This window comes from Bos indicus, chromosome 3, assembly GCF_029378745.1.
Source record: "Bos indicus isolate NIAB-ARS_2022 breed Sahiwal x Tharparkar chromosome 3, NIAB-ARS_B.indTharparkar_mat_pri_1.0, whole genome shotgun sequence".
Taxonomy (NCBI): Eukaryota; Metazoa; Chordata; class Mammalia; order Artiodactyla; family Bovidae; genus Bos; species Bos indicus.
In genome coordinates this window covers 109,684,744-109,709,697 of record NC_091762.1, presented here as the reverse complement: position 1 = coordinate 109,709,697, position 24,954 = coordinate 109,684,744, and the positions used below count along the sequence as shown (strand labels likewise).

General features: G+C 48.2%; 2 protein-coding genes across 2 annotated transcripts in view; both read right to left on the bottom strand.

The window, feature by feature from the left end:
- The window catches only part of OSCP1 (organic solute carrier partner 1), a 33,639-nt gene extending 21,565 nt beyond the window's left edge, over positions 1–12,074 (bottom strand). The window contains exons 1-2 of the mRNA XM_019957823.2: positions 11,850–12,074; positions 1,292–1,446 (exon numbers count right to left, since the gene is read on the bottom strand). Coding sequence (XP_019813382.2) covers positions 1,292–1,446; positions 11,850–11,961 — 267 coding nt within the window. The 5' untranslated portion in view covers positions 11,962–12,074. The remainder of the gene's footprint in view (positions 1–1,291; positions 1,447–11,849) is intronic.
- Positions 12,075–17,262: 5,188 nt separating this feature from the next.
- Positions 17,263–23,067, bottom strand: MRPS15 (mitochondrial ribosomal protein S15). The gene is made up of 8 exons (XM_019957822.2): positions 22,826–23,067; positions 22,487–22,531; positions 21,481–21,556; positions 20,646–20,694; positions 20,092–20,176; positions 19,100–19,158; positions 17,664–17,855; positions 17,263–17,415 (listed from the first exon to the last, which is right to left on the bottom strand). Exons 1-8 carry the CDS (start codon positions 22,959–22,961, stop codon positions 17,278–17,280), a joined length of 780 nt encoding a protein of 259 aa, XP_019813381.2. The 5' UTR covers positions 22,962–23,067; the 3' UTR covers positions 17,263–17,277.
- Between the last annotated feature and the right edge of the window lie 1,887 nt (positions 23,068–24,954).

Sequence of the window (24,954 nt, the reverse complement as noted above, 5' to 3'; positions counted from 1 at the left end):
TCCTTAGGCTCCTCTTGGCTGTGACGGTTTCTCTAGTTTTCCTTGTTTTTGGTGGCCTTGACAATTTCGATGACAGGTCAGGTATTTTTTTAACATGACCTCCGAATGGTATTTGCCTGCTGTTTTTCTTCATGATCAGCCTGGGGTTGTGGGTTTTGGGGAGGAAGATCACAGAGGCAAAGCGTTATTCTCATCTTGTCATACCAGGGTACGGCCACATGGCTTATCACTGCTGATGTTACCTCCTGGTTGAGGTAATATTTGCCATGTTTCTCCACTGAGAAGTTAGTTGTCCCCCTCCCCCGCTTTGCATACTGTCTTCCTTGGAAGGAAGTCACCAATCGCAGCCACATTCAAGGAGTGGGGAGTTCTGCTCTCTCTCCCTGAGGGCGGGGCATGTATATAAAGTGTCTGGAATTCTGATGAACAGGAGATCTATCTGTTCTCTGACATTATTTATTTGGAATTATTCCTTTTAAAATCAGTACCCTAAAAAATTGTTCTACAAAGAAACAGACATGTTTACATTAGAAGTAGAGACTGAGTGGTTTTGAATTTGCTCTTTAAAAAATGCCTGGCGTGCAGGGCCGAGATCTGTTAAGAAGGAAGCAGAATTAAGCAGGGCTGGGTGCTTGGATTGGATTGGTATTGTTTACGCAGTCGAGCCTGGCTCTTTGTGACCCCGTGGATTGCAGCATGTCAGGCCTCCCTGTCCCTCATAATCTAAATGTGGACATGCAGACCCGCAGTCTCGGTGGGTGATATATATAATGGCTTAATAAACTACAGAGGGCTTTGAAGCTCCAGTATTTGGCCACCTGATGCGAAGAACTGACTCACTGGAAAAGACCCTGAGGCTTGGAAAGGTTGAAGGCTGGAGGAGAAGGGGACGACAGAGGATGAGATGACTGGATGGCATCACCAACTTGATGGATATGAGTTTGAGCAAGCTCCAGGAGTTGGTGATGGACAGGGAAGCCTGGTGTGCTGCAGTCCACGGGGTCACAAAGAGTTGAACATGGCTGAGAGACTGAACTGAACTGAACAGAGGGGTTGGTGCGGATGACTTCTGGGGTCCTTCCCAACTTGAAACTCAAGAATAAGCCATGGTTACACGTGCCTGTCTTTTGCCATGCACCACTGCACACGTCATCTCCTGGGACTCCAGCCGGTGGTAATCCACAAGAAACGCAGCCCAGGGCCATGCACCGCTGCGCACATCATCTCCTGGGACTCCAGTCTGTGGTAATCCATAAGAAACGCAGCCCTGGGGACGGAGGCAGCTGCTTACCTTATCCATGCTGGCCTGGTTCAGTCTCATGATCGAGGCGTGAGCCAGGCGGTCGTAGACGGTCCTCAGGGCCTTCTTGGAGTAGAGCTCTTGGGGTTTGAACAGTTCGTCCATGAACTTTTGATTGAACATGGTTGAAATGATGTCATTCATAACTGTCGAGACAAGAGAGGATGCAGGTGAGCAAAGCATTGGTGGAAGCTTTCCTCAGGAAATGCTCCCTGTGTGCAGATGGAGTGCAGGGGCAGGGCCTATGTGGTATGGGGATGCAGCGTGCTTGGAGACCTGCTTCTTGGGGAGAAACCCCACGTGTGTCCCAGTGGAAAGCAGGGTCCAGAGTGCCTTCTGAGCCCATCGTAAGGCAAACATACACGTGGCAGTGTGCTGTGGTTCAAACCACCTTCACACACAACGTTTCACTTGATGATAGAGAACATGTTTATTCTTTCTTTAAAAAAGACTTCTATTAGCATTGCAGATTAGATATCCACCTCAAAATGAGAAACAACATCACTTTTTTGTTTGTTTAGCAAGTCTATATCATTTTTACTTTAAATTTTATAAAATGGGACCTATAATGGTAATTGACTTTTTTTTTTTTCTTCTTCAAAACAGTTTACAAAAATAGACACAGGGCCTACCCACTGGTTAGAGATTAAAATTCCTTCTAGTGTTTCTACAAGATGTGTACTTCAGATTAACACCATTTGCTGCTGCTGCTGCTAAGTCACTTCAATCGCGTCCGACTCTGTGCAACCCCATAGACGGCAGCCTACCAGGCTCCCCCATCCCTGGGATTCTCCAGGCAAGAACACTGGAGTGGGTTGCCACTTCCTCCTCCAATGCATGAAAGTGAAAAGTGAAAGTGAAGTCGCTTAGTCATGCCCGACTCTTCAACTCTTCGCGACCCTATGGACTGCAGCCTACCAGGCTCCTCTGTCCGTGGGATTTTCTAAGCAAGAGTACTGGAGTGGGTTGCCATTTCCTTCTCCATAACACCATTTAAGGATGTCTTAATTTCTCTATATGCTCTATAATATTGACATCATACGGTAGTGATATGTCCCATACTGTTGTTCAGATGGAAAATGTCCCGGTGGCAAGAATAAAAGGTCCTAGTGTGCTTAGTTGCTTCAGTTGTGTCCAGCTCTTTGCAACCCCATGGACTGTAGCCTGCGAGGCTCCTCTGTCCATGCGGGTTCTCTCCAGGCAAGAATATTGGAGTGAGTAGCCTATCCCTTCTCCAGGGTATCTTCCTGACCCAGGAATTGAGCTGGGGTTTCCTGCATTACAAGCGGATTCTTTATCAGCTGAGCTACCAGGGAAGCTAAGTATCTCTAATTCTAGGTCTTCATTCACTCATTCATTTAGATATTTTGTGGTACTCAAATAACATCATTTGAGGGCTAGGAAAACCATTTGGTACAAGAAATAGAAACAGATATGGTTGAATGCAGATTATTCTTAATTAATCCAGATATATTCCTGCCTAAAGGTGACTGTATATGGATGCTGAGACTATACATTCATAGTAATTAAAATCTGAAAGAAAACTGGGTACTTAAAATAATGACACAAAATCACGTGAGTGATTATTGCTGAAAGATACAGATCTCTCCTCTTGCCACACAAAGGACACAGCAGGTGACCCACGGTCACCCTTGTATCTTAGACAGTGAAGCAAGGTCATGATTTCAGACACTCTTTCTACCTGTAAGTAACCGACAGAAGTACCCTGAGGGCTCAGGCCAGCATTTTAAAGCATCTCAAAGAGCAGTTTTGGGGAGAAGTGGGGAGCTGAGGGCTAGCTGTACTTAAATCTTAAATGGAAGGGTTATAGAGCAAGGCGGGGAGGGAAACACCCCCTCTCCCCACTCCCACCCTGACATGAAAGAACAAACTGAGTGAGTGTGACTGCTTTCGGAAGTACTGGACTCACACTTGACCTCTGTATTTTACTCTAGACCCCATCCCGTCAGTGAGGAAGAAGCAGATCCATTACCAACACAGGGTATCCCTCATATGGGACAGTTTCAGTCCAGGCCAGCGTGCATTCAAAGTGCACTAACCTCTCCCTACTGTGCACAGCCTGGAGACCCAGGAACCCTTCTGGGTTTGCCTCAAGCATGGCCTTTGGCCTTCGACCTAAACAAGCAAGCTGCTGCTGCTGTTGCTGCTACTAAGTCACTTCAGTCGTGTCCAGCTCTGTGCAACCCCATAGACGGCAGCCCACCAGGCTCCTCTATCCCTGGGATTCTCCAGGCAAGAGTACTGGAGTGGGTTGCCATTTCCTTCTCCACTGCATGCATGCATGTTTAGTCGCTTCAGTCATGTCCGACTCTGTGCGACCCTATGGACAGCAGCCCACCAGGCTCCTCTGTCCCTGGGATTCTCTGGGCAAGAATACTGGAGTGGGTTGCCATTTCCCTCTCCAAAACAAGCAAGGGTCTGCAATAAATTGGACTTTCTGATATCTTTCTTACTGCAGCCTATATAAATGTAGAGTTGCATGAAATAGCTGCACACAGAAAGCCACATATAAGGCCTCAAAAAAGAGGGAATTTGAAGAATTTTCCATAGGTTTATGGAGGCCTGGGAGGAGTGCCAAAGAGGAAGAACTCACATTAAAGAATCACATCAGCTCTGATTATGTTCATGATTACAAAGAGCTCCCGTGCACTGAGGTGCTGAGTCGCGTCTCTAGGGTCTTTGAGCCTTTAGCAAGATCTAGGAAAATAGCTTAGACCTAAATAAGCCAGTTCTAAAAGAAAGAAAGCCCCAAGGTAATTTGTCAGCCACTCTGGCAAAGTAAAAAGCAAAGTGAAGCCTTTTCTTTGGGAAGTGAATAAGCTCTGTATCACCGTGGCTTCTTGCATAGAACTTCCAGAAAGTTCTCCTGCTGGGAAGAGAGTATGGCAGGCTCTGTCCCCATGGGCAGAGCAGTGAACACAAATGCCCCCAAGGGGAGATGGCAGTTTTGCAGTTGGGTCCTGGCACCCAGGGCACCCACCTTGATTTAATTTTTTGGAAGGAGCATGGGGGCACAAATGAACATGCTTACACCTCACAGTGTGCTTCAGCTGGCACTTGCTGACGTGGGCCTACTGTCTGCCGGACGTGGGGGGGTGGTGTGGGCAGAGAGGAAGCGAATGTTATCCTTGCCCAAGAGTAGCAGCCCACACCTTATTTATGCTAAACCTCAGCAGTTTTTTAAAAAAAATAATATTTATTTTATTTGGCTCCATCTTAGCTGCAGCATGCAGGGTCTGTCATCGTGGTGCACAGACTCCTGGTTGTGGCACTTGGCGGGCGCAGTAGCTGTGGCGTGTGGGCTGAGCTGCTCTGCGGCACGTGGGATCTTAGTTCCCTGACTGGGGATGGAACCCACACCCCCTGCATTACAAGGTGGACTCTTAACCACTGGACCACCAGCGAAGTCCTCTGGGAAGTTTTAACCTGATCTGTAAGTTAGTCTTGGTGTTCGTTTTTGGCACTCACATGAGCTCGGCATAATTGCATGCGGCAGGAATGTGCTAGAAGCCAGATTTCATCAGGAGACTAAAGCCAGGTGTGTGGAGGGGTGGTTTTTCATGGGTGCGCTGGAAGGGTCAGTAACTGAGTTCTTAACGTATTGGGCTTCTAATCCTGGGTTTGGATTATGAAGTCAGTTTCTGCTTATTATTTTTGGATATATAAGATAAATTCCAGTGATTCAGTTACACAAAAAGTCTTCAAAATCCATACTTTTCACCTGAAATTCTGCAGTGCATCAAGAGGTGGGCCAAAAATTGCTTGAGAAGTGGTGAGAGACGGTTGTGAAATATTATAAAACTATACCAACCACTTCGATTGGAGTTGTCTTCGAGCCTGGCCTGATGAAGTAATTCTCTTGATGAAAGCAACTGTGTTTTTAACTAGTACTTCTGTAAATTTTATTGTTTATGGGAATACACAACTTGAAACCAAGGGTAAAAAAGAGAAGCTACTATTTCTGGGTGGTTACCATGTTTTGAACCCTTATTATGTTGTAAGTCTTGGGCTTAGAACTTTCCATTCATTATCTTATTTAAATAAATAAATAATCAAATGATTTTGAAGGGTACCCCGCTCCTCACCCCCAGTTGCTAGGGCTTTGAAAAGGAAAAGAACAGAGATTTAAGAATACTCAAGTTTCTCAAAACCAAGGCAAACCTAATCAGACTATAAACCAATTTAAGAAACTGAAATGATAGCAAACAAGCACAAAAGGCTAGTGGGGGTGGGCTGGACAAAGCATTTGCTGAAGTATCACCTTACTGTATCAAAGGAGAAAACTGAGTTTTCGAGAGGTTAAAGTCCAAGGTCACACAGCAGGGGGTGGAGCTGAAAAGAGAGTGGGCTGTTTGATTCTAGTGCCTGTGCTCTTAAATACTACACTTTATCTCCTCTGCGTACTCAGTGTGGAGAGAGCACTTAAAACATCGAGGCTGATGGCTGATGACATGCATAGGCTATACCCAGGGTCAGATAATGACATTTAAAGGTGAGAAAGGCGGCGGTTTTATTCTGAGGACTCAACAGCTTTCTCAGGCGTGCTGTTGGCTGTAGGTGAAGGGGAAACTGAAGATGTGGCGTGATAAGACCACAGTGCACGCGTGTCATGCCTTCTGTGCTCAAGCCTGACGGCCATGCAGCCACATGCTTCCACATTTCTCAGCTGCTCAATAGATACCTCTGTGTGCTCAACAGCTCTTTGGCTACATGATGCTATCACAGAATTGTTTAAGGACGACTAAATAGGACAGCCCACCTGGAAATGCAGCTATTGTCGCAGGTGTCCTTGCAAAGCTTGGAACTGTGAAAAGGGACAATGCCTCGGGTGCAATATGGTTCTCTGACTAATATTTGCTTGGTTTTCATCTTTCATGCTGTATTTAAAGATTCAACTGTACAACCAATATCTCAGCTAAAGAGAAACTCACGCCTATTCTTTTACTTGGAAATGTCTAGAGTGGTCCCACTCTAAGCCCCACTGAGGAAGGACTGGGTGACCCTGCGGATGCAGACTGAAGACATGCAGCCCCAAGGTAGCGTACCTCGTTTTCTGTCCACCTCTGTCCATTCATCTACACGAAGCATATAAAAAGAAAACACCAGTTCATGAAGCAAGAATGTTATTTTCAACGAGGCTTTAAAAATACCACTTCCAACAATCTGGCTTACGAAGCTTTCTGTTTCATGTTTGGGTTAATGTTTAATGCAAACACTCTGCCTTCCATTTGAAGCTTTTTAAAGGCTGATGGATAAATGACAAGTTCCAAAAAAGCCCTAGGGAGGCTGTATCTTATAGAGGGTGGTCCAGGAGGAGAGGAAGCTCAGGAGGATGAAATAACCTGGGGTTTACCTTGAAAGGTTCAAGAAGCCATCCACTCTAACGCTCTGAGAGTAGACATCTTTCAAAATAAGCCTTTTAAAAACACTAACTTCCACAAGGAAGAATAATCCTGAGAACAGGACAGAAAGAATTTTCTTTCTTTACAACCTGATTCTCTTATTAATGCAAGAGTTCTCTTTCTAGAACTACTCAGAACTACTCACTACCTACAGAACTACTCATATTAAAAAAAAACAAAAACTAGAAATATAAATTAACAGAAAAAAACTGTTTCTGATTTACCTTTTATACAGAGAGGTATGACTTCCATGTAAAAAGAGGGAAATAATGATGGGACCACTGTACAGAAAGCTCCTGAGGACAAAGGTAGACAGGGAAATACCAAGAAGAGACCAAATAAGGAAAAATGTACTTGGCTAGGGAGAAGGCACTGGCGAGCCACTCCAGTACTCTTGCCTGGAAACTCCCATGGACAGAGGAGCCTGGTAGGCTGCAGTCCATGGGGTCGCAAACAGTCGGACATGACTGAGCGACTTCACTTTAACTTTTCACTTTCAAGCATTGGAGAAGGAAATGGCAACCCACTCCAGTGTTCTTGCCTGGAGAATCCCAGGGACAGGGGAGCCTGGTGGGCTGCCGTCTATGGGGTCGCACAGAGTCGGACACGACTGACATGACTTAGCAGCAGCGGCAGAGAAATCTGCGAGAATCATGACCCTTTAATGGGCTGAGACCTGGCTCTACTGTTTACTGGCTGTATAACTTCAAGCAGCTTGTGTAATCTCAGTTTCTTCATCTGTGAAATGGGGATCATAATTGCACCCACCCAGTAGGATTGTTGGGATAAAATAGACACATCAAACACTTATCCAACTTCTCTCCTAGTTCTGCTTTCTCTACTTCAGAATTTTGGGCGCCACCCATAAAGGCTCGTGATGAGCCTTTTTTTTTTCTTTCCTTGATTTTTTGGGAGAGATTTCAATCTAAAACCACTCATGGATAAACAGAGTTCTACCCACAACCACATTTGAAAATCATTTTGTAGTTTGGTGTATTTTGGGAACATTTGCACTAAATTGTTTGAGAAGTGACTCCTGAGGTTATAACATGCATGCTGCTGCTGCTGCTAAGTCGCTTCAGTCGTGTCCAACTCTGTGCGACCCCATAGACGGCAGCCCACCAGGTTCTGCCGTTCCTGGGATTCTCCAGGCAAGAACGCTGGAGTGGGTTGCCATTTCCTTCTCCAATGCTTGAAAGTGAAAAATGAAAGTGAAGTCGCTCAGTCATGTCCAACTCTTCGAGACCCCATGGACTGCAGCCTACCAGGCTCCTCCGTGCATGGGATTTTCCAGGCAAGAGCACTGGAGTGGGGTGCCATCGCCTTCTCTGAATTAGCATATATGTGCCTTCAGTACGCAATGCCCACAGCTCCTAAGAGACCCTCCTGAAAGCACAGCGAGTGCCATGTCCTGACTAGCCACAAAGGGTTCTGACTAGCCACAAAGGGTTCCTACTGCGGGGTCAGACTCCCCTGGGAAAATTCACCATCTTTCTCCCACAGAGTTACAGGGTTCTGGAGAGAAAACACTGGGGAAGCAGCACCAAGACTCTCGCCTTCTTTGAGCAGATGCTGGCTGCTTTGGCATAATGTCCACATCTGTCATTTCAGGGCATTTATTTTACAGGTGGTCTTCCCTGATAGGCTCGTGGGAATTCACAGAGATAGAGCTGCAACCCTTTTGAAGGTGTGTTTGGCAACAGAGGGGGTGCCAGGGGCTCACCAACCCTAAGGGAGAGTGATTACCTGCTGCTAACCAAAAAAAAAGAGCCGGCGAACACATGCCCAGGGCTACCAGGAACACCTGCAGGCAGCGTTGTTCAGCTCCAGCAGAGGTCGCTGTCGAGCTGTGTGTGCTCCTGGCCCTCTTCCTTCTGAGGATCCCGGAAGGTGAAGAAGGATGACGTGTTTGTGACAATTCCACTTTACTTATATTTTGAGTGGGAGGTAGGCTCAAGGCTTATCCAGAGCTTCCTGTGAAATTGGAACTATAAAAATAAATATAGTATCTCACAGCACTCGGTTGCTCAGTACTCCTCTGTAATCTGCATATCTTGGGAAAATCACTTAATAGCCCCATGCCTTAGTCTCCCCTTCTGTCAAATGAGGAAGGCAAACAAATGGTAAGAGGGCCTTGCTTGTGAGTATTTGTAAGAGTGAGTGAGTGAAAGTTGCTCAGTCGTGTCTGACTCTTTGCAACTCCATGGACTATACAGTCGATGGAATTCTCCAGGGCAGAATACTGGAGTGGGTAGCCTTTCCCTTCTCCAGGGGATCTTCCGGGAGTGAGACAAAGGCAACTTTTTATTATTCTGGCAATTGCTTAAATGTGGGACCTCATTCAGTATGCAACAGTCAGAAGTTGCCCCACAGACAGAGCACTTCCTTTCTGTTGAAGGCTAAACTAGAGCGAGCTGCCTTCTGGGGAGAAACTGCAAGATCGGCCCTGGACTTAAGGGAGTGGGATGGGCTCCAGGAGACCAATTAGTTGTTTAAGACAGTGAAAACTTCTAGAAGAAATACGATTTCCATCCAGAGCTTCAGTGAGGACTAGTTGACTGCTTTGGATCTCACACCCTCTGCCCTGTTTTCTCGTTCTATTTTCTGCATGTCCTCATCAACCAACTACTTTCTGTCATTTCTTTGATGAGACCAGTGGGTACCCTGGATTTTTTTTTCAAGCCTCTCCCTCCCAACCTTCCAACTCCCTCCCCACCCCATTCCCTCCACAAAGATTCTGATGTAGTCCCCTGGAGTGTGGAAGGACAGAGCAGCCGTGAAGGTTGTGGGTGAAGAGTATGAGCTCTAGAGCCTGATGACCTGGGTTCAAATCCATGACTCTTCCTTCTTACCAGTTATGTAAACCTGGGCAAATGGACCTCGCTTTCCCCATCTGTAAAACGGGGATATAGTATTACCTACATGATAGGATAGTTGTGGGGATTAAGGTGTTCAGAGAAGTCCATGGTACATGGTTAAGTGCTTAATAAGTATTTGTTGCTATTGCATCAGGAAGACATATCCCCCAGGTTTAGAATCAGTTACTGGAAAGACTGATCAAAAGCCCTACCTCCGGAGGATGCACAGAAGGGCTGCATGAGGCTCTGCCCAGCACCTCAATGGCATCTGACACAAGTCGACGGTGGAGGGAAAGTGTGTGAACATGAATTACGGAAGATGGCTGGAACTCCCTGAGGCTGTCCCAAGCAAACCCAGGACTGCAGCTCCTGAACATAAAGGAAGCCAGTCCCTTAGTATAATCACAGGGTCTTGCCCAGACCGCCTCTTGAAAGACCACACCTGCGACTCATTGTGTTAAACATGTTAAGTTCATCACCTCATTCGATCTTTACAATGTCACTGTGAGGTATATTTTATTATTCCCCTTCTATGGAGAAACAAACAGGCATACAGAGTTTACACTCCAAGGTCATACAACTAGTTAAATGCCAAAGCTGGAATTGGGAACCATATCTGTATGACTCCAGACAGCTGGAGTGCTAATGTATCCTGCCTTCCAAGACTGCAGACCACTAGTCCAAGCACTACCTATCAGCTCACTGGTGCCAAAAGCCTAAAGGAAATCACATAACATAGCACAAGGAAAACAGAACCCTCTTGAGGGAAAAACGGCAATGTAATATCAAACAGTAGTTCAACAAACGTTTACTGAGCACTAGTTTATTCAGTTGCAGGCATGATGCTAGGCGCTGGAGTACAAAGGTGAATAAGACAATCGCGTTGGGGAGACAGACACATATGCAGACCATTGCAGTATAACATGGCTAGCGATAAGGTTGAGGCGGGGCACAGATCTGGTATGGGAGTATGTGCAGGCCGTTTCCCATGTGGAGATGAGGAGATGATTCTTAAGCTGAATAATGTAGGATGGAAGGGAAGTGACTAGCATGGAAATGGGAGCGTTGGGGTAGAATGGGAATTACCAGCATGGAAACATGAGTGAGCATGCTTTAAATGGAGACCTACAAGCAGTTTGGTATTAAGATACACAGCAGGAGGCAGGCAGCGGTGGAAGCTGGGACTGCAGAGGTGGACAGGGGGTCAGATCAGGAAGGTCCCTGAAATGCCCTGCCAACGACTTGGCCTCCATCCAGACAGCAGTGGGAAGCTGACAAAGGGTTTTAAATAGCAAGGTGTACGGACAGATTCAAATGTTAGAATGCTCACTGGCAGCAGCGTACAGAATTAATGGAGGGGGTATGCTATAGGGAGCTCTTTCTCTTTATGCATGGACTTGGACTCAATTGAACAGATACAACAGTAAACATCTGCATTTGTACGCTGAACATCAATTGACATACGGAGACTGCTGGAGACAGTAAATATTTGAATCAGCGGCGATGTCAGTTACCTTTATACCAACTTTCCTTTCTCTATCTTCAAATACAGTATTTCCTTCATACTTAATCCCAGGAAACTTAGTGAAAACAGCTGTTGGTTGAGAAGGAGAGAAAAAGGGTGGCAGAGAGTTCTGGGTGGCCATTTCTCTATGGTTAGATGTGGTGTGTATGGGAGGCAGATTTTGCATTTTAGAAACTCTCATATAATTATTTCCACAACTGCATTCTCTCCAAACAATTGTGAAGGAAAAAGACAACCTTCTTATATTTTCTTATTTATCCATGTTATTTCAGATGCCCACCTTTCTAGAAATAGCTTCTGAACTTAGCAAGACTGGCCTGCGGTTTGTGAAGGAGGATACTGCACAGAGGAATGGAGACTCAGAAGGTTCCCTGGGGGGAAAGAGGATGCTCCGACTAGCAGTGTGCCACCAGGGGTGGGGCACTGGGACGCTCATATTTGGGAGGGATCAATTGTCAAGAGAGATTGGGAAACCATCTCCAGTTTAAGGGGATGAGTAAATGGGGGGAGGTCAGGTACCCTCATAATACTCAATGAGGGTATTAAATCTCTCTGTGGTGAAACGATCTTTTGGCGACTGTGCTGACGAGGGGTTCTGCCTGGATGGGGCTGTGGGTTATGAAAGAGGTCCCCGGCTATGAGAGCGCAGAGTGCAGGGGTGCTGGTCAATCTGTAAAGGCGCTTGGCTATAGCGGTCTGGCTGAGGGGGTCGGGGCTGGCTGTGCGGGCCGGGAGCCTCTCACCTTTGCGGGCCTTGTCTCCGGGAATGTTCTGGGCCCGCAGCCGCTGGTCCAGGATGTAAAGCATCTCCCCGCCCAAGTTCAGGAAGAGCAGCGGTAGCGTCCGCATGGACATGGTGCCGGAAAACCAGCGCGTCTGGTACAGAGCCTCCAGGTTTAGTAGCCAGAGGCCTGGAGGTCCCGCAGCCGCGTCCCCGAAGCCCGGTTGCTAGGCGACGCGGCAGGCGGCAAAGAAGGCCAATCACCAGGCCGTTTGTTGGGAGGCACCCGGGGGCGAGCGCGTCCTGGGCGGGGCAGCGAAGACCTACGGGGTTGATTGGACGGAGCCCTGCCGGCCTATGGCCCTGAGCGCCGGTTTTGAATTTCTTAAGACCCGGAGGGTGGGCGAGGATCGGCAGGGTGGCCACCCTTTCCCCGCCAGGGCGGAGTGCTCACGTGCCCCTAAAGGAGGAAAATGAAAGTGTTTGCCGCCTCATTCCTGGCGGACTCTTAGTGACCCTGTGGACTGTAGCCCGCCAGGCTCCTCTGTCCATGGGATTTTTCCAGGCAAGAATACTGAAGTGGGTAGCCAGTCCCTTCTCCAGGGATCTTTCCCATCCGGATCGAACTCAGATCTCCTGCATTGCAGGCAGATTTACCCTCTGATCCACAAAACCCAAGCCAAACTCTTTTAGAGCAGACTGTGGGCAGACAGGCCTGTTGTTGTTAAGTAATTTTTAATATGATCATCACATTAGCTTCAAAATTATTTATATCATGTAATTTTACCAACAAAAGCCAAAACACAATTTTCAAATTAAATCAGATTTTCCATTCTAATAGACTTTCTCAGTAAGTTCAAAGGAATTGGCAGATTCGTGATCCTGACAAATATGAGAATCATTTGATTCAGTTTGGTTAGAAGTCAATTCTTTTATACCTTTGTTATGGGAAGCACTGAAACCACCCACCCTGGCCAGGCACCACAGGTAGCCATTTGCATGTTGTTTTTCTGCAGGAGGTCCTGGTAAGGAACAGGGAACTAATAAGCCTCCATCAACCAAAAGAGTTCAGGAAAGGTCAAAAGGAGACACCATCTGTCTGACCACTTCCCAGAATCTTTCTGGCATCCATCTTGGCTGAACAAGGCATGTGCCACCAGGAAGGACTCTGAGTCAGAATGATTGGCTAAGGACAACCCGGAAACTAATCCCATCACCATAAAACCCGAGACTGCAAGCCATGTGACAGAGCTGTTCTCCTGGATTCCCTTACCCTACTGCTCTCCACCTGGCTGCCCTTTCCCAATAAAATCTCTTACTTTGTCAGCACATGTGTCTCCTTGGACAATTAATTTCCGAGTGTTAGACAAGAGCCCAGTTTTGGGCCCTGGAAGGGGTCCCCCTTCCTGCAACACCTTTGTAGGTGGTGGTTTGGTGGTTTAGTTGCTAAGTCATGTCCTACTCCTGCGACCCCATAGTCTGTAGCCCAGCAGGCTCCTCTGTCCCTGGGTTTCTCCAGGCAAGAATACTGGAGTGGGTTGACCTTTTCTTCTCCAGGCTGACCTGGGTTTGAATCCCTGCTCTGCAGTTTCCTTGCTGTGTGACTTGGGGCAGTTGTTTTGAACCTTGGCTTCCTCACACTGGAAAATGGAGGGGACAGCCATCTCCCCATGTTGCGGAGAGGAATCACTGAAATCATGCAAAATGCCAGGCAAGCCCTCAGCAAAATGGTAACTTTCAGGTGGGGGATGTACCAGAGGTCCTTGAATTATTTGCATTTCCTCCCTAAAAGCCACATGGCGTGAAGCCCCTTGTTTCATGCACCGGGAAGCAAGCCAGGCCTGTTCAGGGTGCATGCTGTGCGCTCCGAAGCTCCCGCACAGTTAAGCAGGCCTACCGTCCACTTCTCTGTTTTGAGGGCCGTGACCACGTTCTTCATCTTCATCTGGAGCTCCGGGATCACCTTCTCATCATCTGCTGTTTTTACGTTTTTACTTTGATAAGCAACCATTTCTGTAAATTTCAGTGCTTCTAAAACCTACTAATCATCTTCCCCTCCAGCCACTCAGACTTGAAACCTGAGCGTGGTTTTCCAGGTCCCTCCCCCTGGGTCTTACTATCATTCACCATTTCTGCTTTTCCCACCAAAATCGTTCTCACATTTCTTTTTGTCTGCATTACCGTGTTTCTCCATATTAACTGCTCTTTTCTCACTTCCACGGGCCTGGCTGCTAGGCTAAATTTCAGAAGACACCTGTCAGGCTTTCGGCATGACATCCCTTTGGTGGCTTTCTACTCTTTGGCAGAACACAGGTGAAATGCCTTTGTGAGGCATTCAAGCCTGTACACTCTGGCTCTAACTGCCTTTCCAGAGACCTCTTCTGCACTCCCTTAATACTTCGTAATCCAGTTGAACTCAAACTCATTAGCGTCATCTTCTCTTTGGAGCATCACCTCCTCTTACTGATAACCACACCCACCACTGCAAAGTCTTCCCTTAACATATAAGCTCAAGTCTTTCCCACACCTTCTGGAGTCCACTTTCCTTCCTTTCAAAGCCGAGGTTTTATGAGAATAGTCTACTCTTGTAACCTCAATTTCCCCCATCATCATCACCCACTTCATTGCCATTGGATTCAGCTCTCTCCACTCCACTGAAACTGCTTCATCATAAAGAATTTTTGGTGCTTAACTGACATCTCAGCGGATACTATACAGTGATTGAAAGCTAGCAGCCCAGGGCTTTGATTTGATCTTGGCTGGTCTGTGCACTGTCTTAAAAAGGACTATAACTAGGATGGGACTGTAATGAGCAGCTTAGCATCATTATCTTACTCTTGGCCTTCATGCATTATGCTATCTGCCTGGTTGCTAAAAGCATTTGAATTTGTTTCAGTGTAGTTTCCTCCCAGAGCTTCTCAGACCACTTTTCCCCCTAGACAGTGTGGTATCATGAACAGAACATGGGCTTTGGAGTCAAGACAGATGTGGGCTTGAATTCTTGCCTGTCTCTAACTAGCTGTGTGAATTTGGACAAATTGCCTGAGTCTCAATTCTCTTATGGTAAGATGAGGATAGTTATGCCAATATAGCAGTGGGGTTGGCAGGGGGGAAGTTTGGTAAAGGTGGCTTTAAAGATTACATGAGTTAATGTGACTAATGCAACATTTAAAACAATGCCTTTCCTGTAGAACCTGTTCCATGAATCTGTGAATGTGTTCTTTTCTTGCCTTCTTCTCCAGCATAGCATCTCCAAAGTAGCTGTGTCTACTCACGTCCTGTCCCATAACAGGCATTCTCTCCTATTCCTGGAGGTAGTATCTGACCCTTTCATCTCACTTCTGATTCCTCAGGACCCCAGGCCCTCTGTTCCACCCTCATGTCACCTTCCCCTTGACCTCAGCTGTTCCTCCTGACTCAGGATATGCCCTCAGAAATCATCCTTCCCATCTGGACACGGTCCTGTTTTCTTCACTCACATTCCCTCCCTGAGCAATTTCACTCACACCCATGGCTTCAGTCACCTTAAAGGTAACTCCAAAACCTGGCTCTGGTTTCCAGCTGCTCTTTTGGACATCACTATAATGCACCTTCCTTTCTTTCTGGCTTCCTTTCTCGCTCAGCATGAAATCTAGTCTTTCCCCCAGTGTTATGGACTGAATATTTGTTCTTCCCAAATTCAAAGGTTGAAACCCTAACCCTACCCCTCAATGTGATGGTATTTGGAGACGGGGTCTTTAGGTGGTCATGAAGTGAGATCATGAGGGTAGAGCCCTCATGAGGGGATTAATGCCCTTATTAGAATAACTTTTCTTCTCCTTGGAAGAAAAGTTATGACCAACCTGGACAGCATATTAAAAAGCAGAGACATTACTTTGCCAACAAAAGTCCGTCTAGTCAAGGCTATGGTTTTTCCAGTAGTCATGCATGGATGTGAGAGTTGGACTATAAAGAAAGCTGAGCACCAAAGAATTGATGCTTTTGAACTGTGGTGTTGGAGAAGACTCTTGAGAATCCCTTGGACTGCAAGGAGACCCAACCAGTCCATCCTAAAGGAAATCAGTCCTAAATATTCATTGGAAGGACTGATGCTGAAGCTGAAACTCCAATACTTTAGCCTCCTGATGCAAAGAAGTGACTCATTTGAAAAGACCCTGATGCTGGGAAAGATTGAAGGCAGGAGAGGGGGATGACAGAGGGTGAGATGGTTGAATGGCATCACCGACTCAATGGACACGAGTTTGAGTGGACTCCCGGGAGTTGGTGATGGACAGGGAGGCCTGACGTGCTGCAGTCCACGGGGTTGCAGAGTTGGACACGACTCAGTAACTGAACTGAGAAGGGCAAAAGCAATCTCTTCTCCTTCTCTCTCTCCCCACTTTCCTGCCTCCCTCCACATGTGAGGACATAGTCAGGATGTGGCCATCTACAAGCCTGGAAGAGATTCCTCATCAGAAACCAAATCAGCCTGCACCTGGGTGTTGGAATTGCTGGCCTCCAGAACAGAAAATAAATCTGTTAAGCCACTCAGTTTACGGTACTTTAAAACAGCAGCCTGAACAGACTAATACACCCCCAAAGCTCTGTATTATCTGGTTTCTGCTAACTCCTCTGACCTCATCTCTTCCTACTCTTCTCTTTGCTGGCTCAGCTTTAGTCACACTGTCTTCTTTGGGTTTTTCAAACATACTAAGCATACTCAGGCTTCAAGGCCGTGGCACTTGAATTGGTGTAAACGAGTGTGCTTTGTGGGGAGTTGTCCGTAATGCCCCAGAATTTATAAGCCATGTTTTGTACCTGTGCAGTTTTAGGGACAGACTTTTATCAGATTCTCAGTCTGAACACCAACACCCCTGCCTCCCCGCAGTTAATCGCTCTGATCTCCTCGTCCTGTCCGGCTCTACACTGCTGCTGTTGATCTAGTGGAAACACAGACTGTTATCATCACTCCTTCCCAGCCAGCACATGAAGCCTCGCAGAGCCCGGCTGGAGCCTACCTGTCAGGCTGTGTGTCCAGTTCTGCTGCTCTTTTGAGTGCCGCACACGCTCGTACACTTGTCTTTGCACTTGCAATCCCTCCTGCCTGGGACGCCCTCCCTCCCCACTCCCGCCTGGTGAACGGCCCCTCATCCTTCAGGCAGCTGCTTAGAGGCGGTCGGACACTGGCCTCCTCACCCCGCGGCCAGGCAGCCTTGCCTCCTCTGTGCCACCGTGTACTCGGTCTCGCCTCCACTGAACGGCCCCTGGAAGACGGGGTTGTTTACCCGAGTGTGTGTGAGGTGTGTGATGAGAATGTGTCCCGTGGTGCCTGAGGGCAGGGACTCTGCCTCTGACACCCCAGAATCCCAGAGCTGCGTGAATGAGTGAATTCCTCCTTGTCCCAGGCCACAAGGAGCCCCACCTTCTCTACTGTTATTCTTCAAGGGAGCAAGACGTGACTTTATCAACATTTATTGGGTTTCTTTGATTGCCTCTGATCTGGCTTCAGAAGGGCTCTCTGGGTTCCTCTGGCCTTGTTTCTGGGCTGCTGCAGCTGCAGTTTTTAAGGCCCTTTTTTGCTTCTTCAGCTTTTGAACCTCTTGGAAAACCTGGGGATAAGAGGGGATGGGATAAGCCTTTGTAATACTATGCAAAACTGCAGACTCGAAGCAGCTGGGGTGGGGAATGACTCCCTCAGATGGTCACCCCAGCCTTTCTCCATGGACTTGGTGACCTGGGAACCACAAGGCCTCAGGCCCAGCTCCACGCCTTGCTCAGACTCAGACGACCCCTCCCTCTGCTCTCGCCACCACAGTCCTAGAGTGGGACCAACCAAAGCAGCAGTTCTGAATCGTACCCGAATGCACAGAGCCTTCTTAGTTGCCAAGCGTCGGTGGATTTTCCGGTGGTACGGAGGGGGAAAGGTGTACTCAATCCCCAGCTCCTTACATGTCTTCTCAAAGACAGGATAGTTGGTCTTGCGGAGGTTTTTGAGCATCTTTTGCCTCTTGTCAATGCTCATCAGCAGATAGCGCTTGTGGGCTTTGTCCTGTATGAGAATTGGTACTACTTTGAGTATTATGTAAATAAGTGGGTGCCACTTCACAGAAACAAAGCATGATCATTTTACCATGGCACTGAAACAATCTTAGGCAAATATCAGTGCAACTCTGAGCTAGGCAGTGTCACTCCCATTTTACAGATGGGAAAATAAAGGCTCAAAGATGTTAACTGATTCATTAAAGATTTCAGAACTGTGCTGGGTCAGGACCTTGTGTGAGGTCAGTCTGGAATCCAAGTCTGGTGGTCAGACTCCACATCTCATGCTCTTTCCCCTCCACCCACCCACTCAGCCTCTCCACAGCTCAGCACACTGTCAGCTGGGGTGGGAGGAGGGAAGGCCAAGGAAGACCCCTGCCCGCACACAAACACTGCTTCCTCAGTTGGGTTGGTGTCCATACTCCAACTCTGAGCTCATGGAACAGCTCAACTAGCTTCAGGGAAGAGAGGTACCAGGTGTGGAGCCAGACCAGTTTGTGTTAACAACTGTGTGTTTATTAAAAATACCAGCAATTGCTTCATTACAGCAGCTCTGCATCTGACACTGTGCTGAGATCTGGCAGACCGGTTAGGAATGTGGGTCTGCAGCAAGACCACCAAGTTTCAAGTCCCAGCACAGCATTTCCTAGTGGTGTGCCTGCAGGGCTAACTTAATCATGCCCCACCTAGATTATTCTTCCATACAATGTGCTACAAAGAAGAGTTATGAGGGTTAAATGAACTGGTGCACATACAGTATTTAGTATGAGGCCTATAAATAAGGCCTCAGGTTGGCTGCCATTATATTCATACAGTCCTTGTAATCCTCTCAGAAGGTACTGATTCAGTCCCCATTTGACAGACAGGAGAACTGAGGCTTGGACAAGTAACTTCCTGAGACCCACAGCTAGTCAAGTGGCGGTGGCAGAGCTGAGTTTTGAACCCAGGCCAATCTGACCCCACTCATACACTCAGCAACTACTGAGCGCCCCTGTGTGCCACACACTGTGCTCTTGCTCTGACGTTTGTGTTCTTCTTGACCATTAACAAACCTCAGCCCGCCCTGTAAGGCTCCCTTGTCTCCCCCGGAGGTGGGAGGGAAGTGCGTTTCCCACTGCAGCTGAGGGGTGGGTGCTCTGCTGCTCTGGCCACCCGGCTGCTCAAGTTGCTTCTCCGGACCCGGAGCCCCTCAGTGCTCAGGCGCCTCTCCCCACAGCTGCTGACGTTTAGCTCTGAGTGAGGCCCAGGGGTTACCTTTCGATGTTTCTGCATGTGTTCTTCGTAACTGCGGATCTTGACAGTCAAGGCAACAACTGAAACCACAAACCGCAGAGGATGAGAGACAGGCACAGAGGAAGGAAGGGCCAGACCTCGGTTATGTCCTAAGGCCTCAAGGAATAACAATCACCGAAGCTCTTGTACCGCTCTCCACCATTCCCAGAGCAGTCTGAATTTTAAGAGCTCAAAAGTCTGGAATACCTTGCCTTTAGAATGCAAAGCCTGAGGAAAGGAAGTGCCTTAATCTTATGAAGGTCTCATTGCCAAACCCCAAACCCCCAAATCAGCATTCTTAATGGTAAAACTTTAGAGCATTCCTATTAAATTCAGGCCTTAGTCTGGAATGCCTGCTCTCATGGTTACAGATTCAATACAGCCCCCGAGGTCCTTGCTAAGGCAATAACTGAAGATCCCCAAACTGTCAAGGGTCTCCTCCTTGCCTCTTTCCCCCAGCTGCCATCCTTATCTCTGTGTTTTCACTAATGAGTTTTCAGAATTATCAGCTCCCCATTCATCTCTTAAAGCCTCAGAACATCCTTCCTTCAGGTATCCTCTTGTTTGGCTCAAGCCTGTGTTGCAGAGATAGGGACAAAGGCAAAAGCAGAAGACGGCCCCAAGGAGAGGTTGTCACTACAGAAGGCCCTTCCCGTGTGCAGTACACTGAGTCCTGGGAGCACTGCAGAGAGTGCGGCGGGGACATTGGCCCTGACCACGCGCCCTTTCACATCACCTTAGCCGCAGAGCACAGAGAGGAACAAGCTCCTTAGGAATGTCACCTGAGCTCATATAGAGATATGACTACATCACAGAGCTCAGAAAACAGAGTCCAGTTTTCCTTGGTCCTTCCTGTCTCTCCCTTTATTAAGCCACATCTAATACCAGTGTATATGCAGATGAGGGACCTGAATCCAAGTACCAGCTAGCAGACTATCCTGCACCCCGACTCCCCAAGGGCACCCCCGACCAACTTTGAGCCTCCAGGGAGCTGGTGTCCTTCGGGTTTTCCACGACCTTGCTCATAAGCTGCTCTTTCTTGATTTTTAGCATTTCCTTCTGTTGAAGATAGAGAGAGAGAATCTGAGAGGTCTGCCACCCACTAAGAACTGGTCCTCAGGCCCCAAGTACAGGGCTGCAGTCACAGCGACCAGGCCACAGGCTCAGGGACTGACTGCACTCAGCTCCTCAGGTATGGCCTCTGGCCAACTGCATGGCTGCTCACACCTAGGTGAGCCTAAGGCCAATGCCACTGACAAAGAATGTTGGATGAACGTTGCTCACTCATGCGGGCATCAGATTTTTATCGAGTACCTACTGTTTGTCAGGTGCTAAGAGTACAACGAGGAACAAGCTGTACCCTTAGTCCTTGCCCTGGAGATGCTCAGTCTGGGGTACTGACAAGTGGCTCCAGCATGACAGTGGGATAAGCACTCTGACTTGAGAAGCATGGGCTGGGGGTGCTAGCAGGGTAGGAGGGACTCTCCAGAGGACAGAGAGAGGTCAAAGCTTGGCAGAGGCCACTCACCTTGTTGGCCATTTCCAAAGATATGAGTCTTTTCACAACATCATCAACCCTGTGGGAAAAAACCACAGCAATGAGAGACGGGTGTGGAGGGAAAGGGGGAAGGGGAAGCAATGCTGTCTTCATTTTAGTTTGAAAAGCAAGAATGGTTAAAAATTTCTTTTACAACAGGAGCCTCTCTGGAAGTGGGGTGCCATTTCTCAGGAATTAAAAGTCTGCATGGATCTGATCTGCTAGGCTGAGAACATGCAATGATGTGGTAACAGGAAACTGGGGCTGTCAGCTCGAGTGTTCCAGGTTCACTGCAGGGAGGGCAAAAGAGGATTTCCATTTTAGCTGGGATATGGCTCAGTCTGTCTTGAGACACGCCAATTCTACAGTCATTGTTTCTTTCTCCTGTCACACTGCACTGTGGGAGGGACTGGACGGACTGCCCAGCTCCCACTGCACAGGACAGAGGCTGCACACAGGGGCCTGGTTTTGATGTCTTTCAGCCCTGATTCCCCTTAGAAGCTGTATGACATTGGGGAGTCTGATACTCTACAAAATGGGGACACCATGTCTTCCCTCACAGGATTGAGAGATGCAAGATTTCTACAAAGACCTGTGAGGCACGGTGCCTCCTTGGTATCTAATGGCAGAGGGTCTTTACCCAGAGTATAAAAACAGCAGGCAGGTATGCTCCATCTGGCTCGCCTGCCCACTCACTCTCATCATGCCTGGGCTTCTCTGCCCTGTTTCACAGTCAAGCTTCAGATCCAGCAGGTATCTCCCTCGAAGCCCTCTCCTTGCCAATCCTCCCAGGGCTCTCTGCCTCAGGAGATTTCGTCCTGCTTACTTCTCAATTCCAGGGACATTCTGGTAGTCCTTCAGCAGCATGGAAGGGGGCGGGTCATCTTCTTGGCTTTGCTGGACTGTCAAGTGCAAGGATGGAAAACACCCAGAGTCAGCTCTCACTGCCCATCCTCCCGGACTTGGCTCTTCCCATCACCTCTGTCAGAGACATCCAGGGTCTCAAGCAAGGCACTGGTATCTCCGGGTTCAGTTTCTCCTCTGCAAATCTTGTGGGCATCTGCCTTGATATTTCATGCTAGGAGTAGACAGCCTTTCCCAAGATCCTGTACTGTGCCTGTGCCTCTCACACACCTGTCTGGCTCTACAGTTATCATGTCCCGCTAGGATGGGTCCTCCTGCGGACGGACTGAGTTTGACTCCCTTTGAATCCCCCCCAGTCTGGTCCTGTGGCTCAGCACAGAACAGGCACTCTACAAATACTCGCTGGCTGACTGCATGAATGAAATAAGGGGCTTACTTAAGGAGATGTCTGAAAGGTAAACACCAGATAGAGATAACAAGAAAGCCTCAGCCTTGGTGTGTGCTTGCAGGTAAGGGAGAGACAAGGCAGAGATCCACTTGTCCTCTCCACTCTGACCCTGCTCTGCCATTACACTAATAATATTAAGCAAATAATATTAAGATCTAGTAAGAGAAATCTGAACAGCTATGCAGACTGCCTGGGGATGGGAAACCAGGCTCTCCACCTGGGAAGGGCGGACACAAGGCGCTGTATTTTAGGTAAGCCTCGGTAGTGTAAGGCCCCTGCCTCTCAATGGTTCATTTCCACTCACGCCCACTCTAAAAGCTCCTGCTCCCATCCTCCCCTTCTCCTGCCCTTCATGCAGGATCCAGGCCCACGACTTTGTTGCAAGGTGAATGTGGGCTTCTTCGCAGGACCTCTGCACCATCACCCCTCCACGCCTGCCTCTGGGTGGCTCTAAGTAACCACCTCAAGCCTTCCAGGCAATTGAATCTCTCTTCCGCCTCAAGTCGCATCCAGTTCCTACCTGGTTTCTGGGTGGCATATCCGCGGGCAGCCTGGAGGATGAGACCTACGCAAAAAAAAAAAAAAAAAAAAGGTCGGGGGGGCTTAGGTCCGTCTCCTTCAACAGTCCAGCCGTGATTCTGGTCTATGGCCGTCGCATTACCCTTCCTCTGTGCCGAACCGCCGCCGCATTTCTTCGGCACCAGGATACCCCATGTCTCTCCCACCTCACTTCACTTCTTCCCACTCACCACTTTTTCTCCTGCCGCTACACCGTCCCCCAGTAGCCTCTTCCCCCTCATACCCTCTATATCCTCCAAATCCTATTTCTCTACTCTTGCTGTCCGGCTTCTCAGCTCACCTCCAGGACTTGAGGGAAGGTCCCGCTGGACGGAGAGAAGCTTGGCGCACCCTCCGCCCGGCAGCCCGAGGACCGGGGGCTGTGTCACTGCCTGGGTTCGAATCGAACTCAGCGCCCTCCACGCCGCCCTCAGCATGGTGACTTCCGACCCCCAATGGACCCGCGCACGGCCGCGTCGCCTTCGCGGTACGGACTGGGTTACACGGGCGCCGCCATGTTGGCTCCGGCTCGACCAATCGAGTGCAGTTGCGAGACCGGAGCAGATGAGGACCGAGATGATGGATTGACAGGTAGGCCTCCGTGATGACGCGGAGTTGGGTCAAGTGGAGAGGTCTGGTTAGCTATAGCGCTCCAGTACTCTTGCCTGGAAAATCCTGTGGACGGAGGAGCCTGGTAGGCTGCAGTCCATGGGGTCGCTAAGAGTCGGGCAGGACTGAGCGACTTCACTTTCACTTTTCACTTTCATGCATTGGAGAAGGAAATGGCAACCCACTCCAGTGTTCTTGCCTAGAGAATCCCAGGGACGGGGGAGCCTGGTGGGCTGCCGTCTATGGGGTCGCTAAGAGTCCGACACGACTAAAGCGACTTAGCAGCAGCAGTAGCAGCAGCAGCAGCAGCAGCAGCAGCAGCTGCAGCAGCTGCAGCAGCGCGAGACTGGAGGGGCTTGGTTGCCTGGCCCTGTTAGTGGCGTGCGGTGCTGTATCAACTCTAATGCCACCTTTTCTTGATCATGCATCCTGCCCTTAATCCCACTCCAGTTTCCTGACGAGTTATCCTAAGGGCTTCCCGTGGGCCTGTCAGTGGTCTTCTTCCCCCGACCTAGAATTTCCATCCCCTCTCTCCCTCTCCCCGGAGAGTGCAGGATGGGGCCCCTAAGAACTGCTGGGTTTCAGCCTCTTCTCGGGCAGCATTGCAGCGTGGTGACTGAGGTCGGTGATTTTGGACAGCTGGAATCCTAGCTCAGCTGTTTGCTGGCTGTGCCACTGTGGGCAAGTCACTCAACTTTTCTGGGCTCCAGTGTACTTACTCCATGATATGGGGGTGGTAATAACAGTATCTTTATTTTAGGTTGTTAGAGGGTTAACTGAGACAGTTGTGTGCAAAGCACCAGGAATATAGTAAGTATTCAAGAAATATTAGTTTTGATATTTGTGAAATGAGGGGTATAAGGACAAATGCCAGCTTCACAGATGGCTAAGTGGTAAAGAATCTGCCTGCTGGAGTTGCAGGAGACAGATACCCTGGAGGAGGAAATGACAACCCACTCCAGTAGTCTTGCCTGGAGAAGCCCATGGACAGAGGAGCCTGGTGGGCTACAGTCCATGGGGTTGCAAAGAGTCAGACATGACTGAGCCACTGAGCATGCAGGCATGGACAAATGCCAATTAAAAGTAGGAAAAATATACCTTAATTTCCCCCAGTACAAAAAAGAGAAAGACTCTCCTCCTCTTTGCTTTTCTTAAAGCATTTACTTTAGAAAACATGTAACTGAATTCTTTTTCTGCCCTTTTGAGATGCATGTAAATCTTTTTAAAGCTATATAGGCCTCTTGCCAGTTTTACCACTCAGGGATGTCTTTCTCAGGACCTGGGAGTGGTCTGTTTGAAATGTAATTATTAAGAAAGATAGAGCCCTTGTCTCCCAGTTTCTTTGGAAGAGCAGGAGCTGGTCTCCAGCTCCAAGTTGCAAACCTCCCTCCTCTTATAAAGATATGAGAAATTTATTTTTCCTTTGAATAAAGGCAGTTAGCAAACCCAGGTTGGCTACCCCATTTCCCAGCTGAATTTAGGATGTCCCTTGTGTGACAAATAGTGCTGTCAAGTCCTCTTGCTTGAGAAGTAGTTATTGATTATCTTGAGAAAATGTATGCAGTGAGTTGTATCCGCTTCACTGTGTAAAAGTGTAAGACTTCTTTTCGTCTTTGCAAACTCTTGAGCTGCTTGCCCATGACATTCTGGTTTAATTCTCGCCCAATTAAAAAAATTTTTTCTTCCTTGTCTACCCTTATGGACGGGTTTTCTAGGCTGGTGGGAGATTTTGTTTTTAATTATATTTATTTTACAGGGGTTACTTGTTTCCGAGGTCTGTTTGCCACGGCCCCAGTTATCTGTGACTCTCTTGGTAACCAT

Excerpts from the sequence above, each read along its gene's own strand:
- MRPS15 (XM_019957822.2), bottom strand. The coding sequence starts at position 22,961 with ATGCTGAGGGCGGCGTGGAGGGCGCTGAGTTCGATTCGAACCCAGGCA. Across the intron at positions 22,532-22,825 it reads CCTTCCCTCAAGTCCTGGAG|GTCTCATCCTCCAGGCTGCC; the intron begins GTGAGCTGAGAA and ends TTTTTTGCGTAG. Across the intron at positions 20,177-20,645 it reads CTTTGGAAATGGCCAACAAG|AAGGAAATGCTAAAAATCAA; the intron begins GTGAGTGGCCTC and ends TATCTTCAACAG.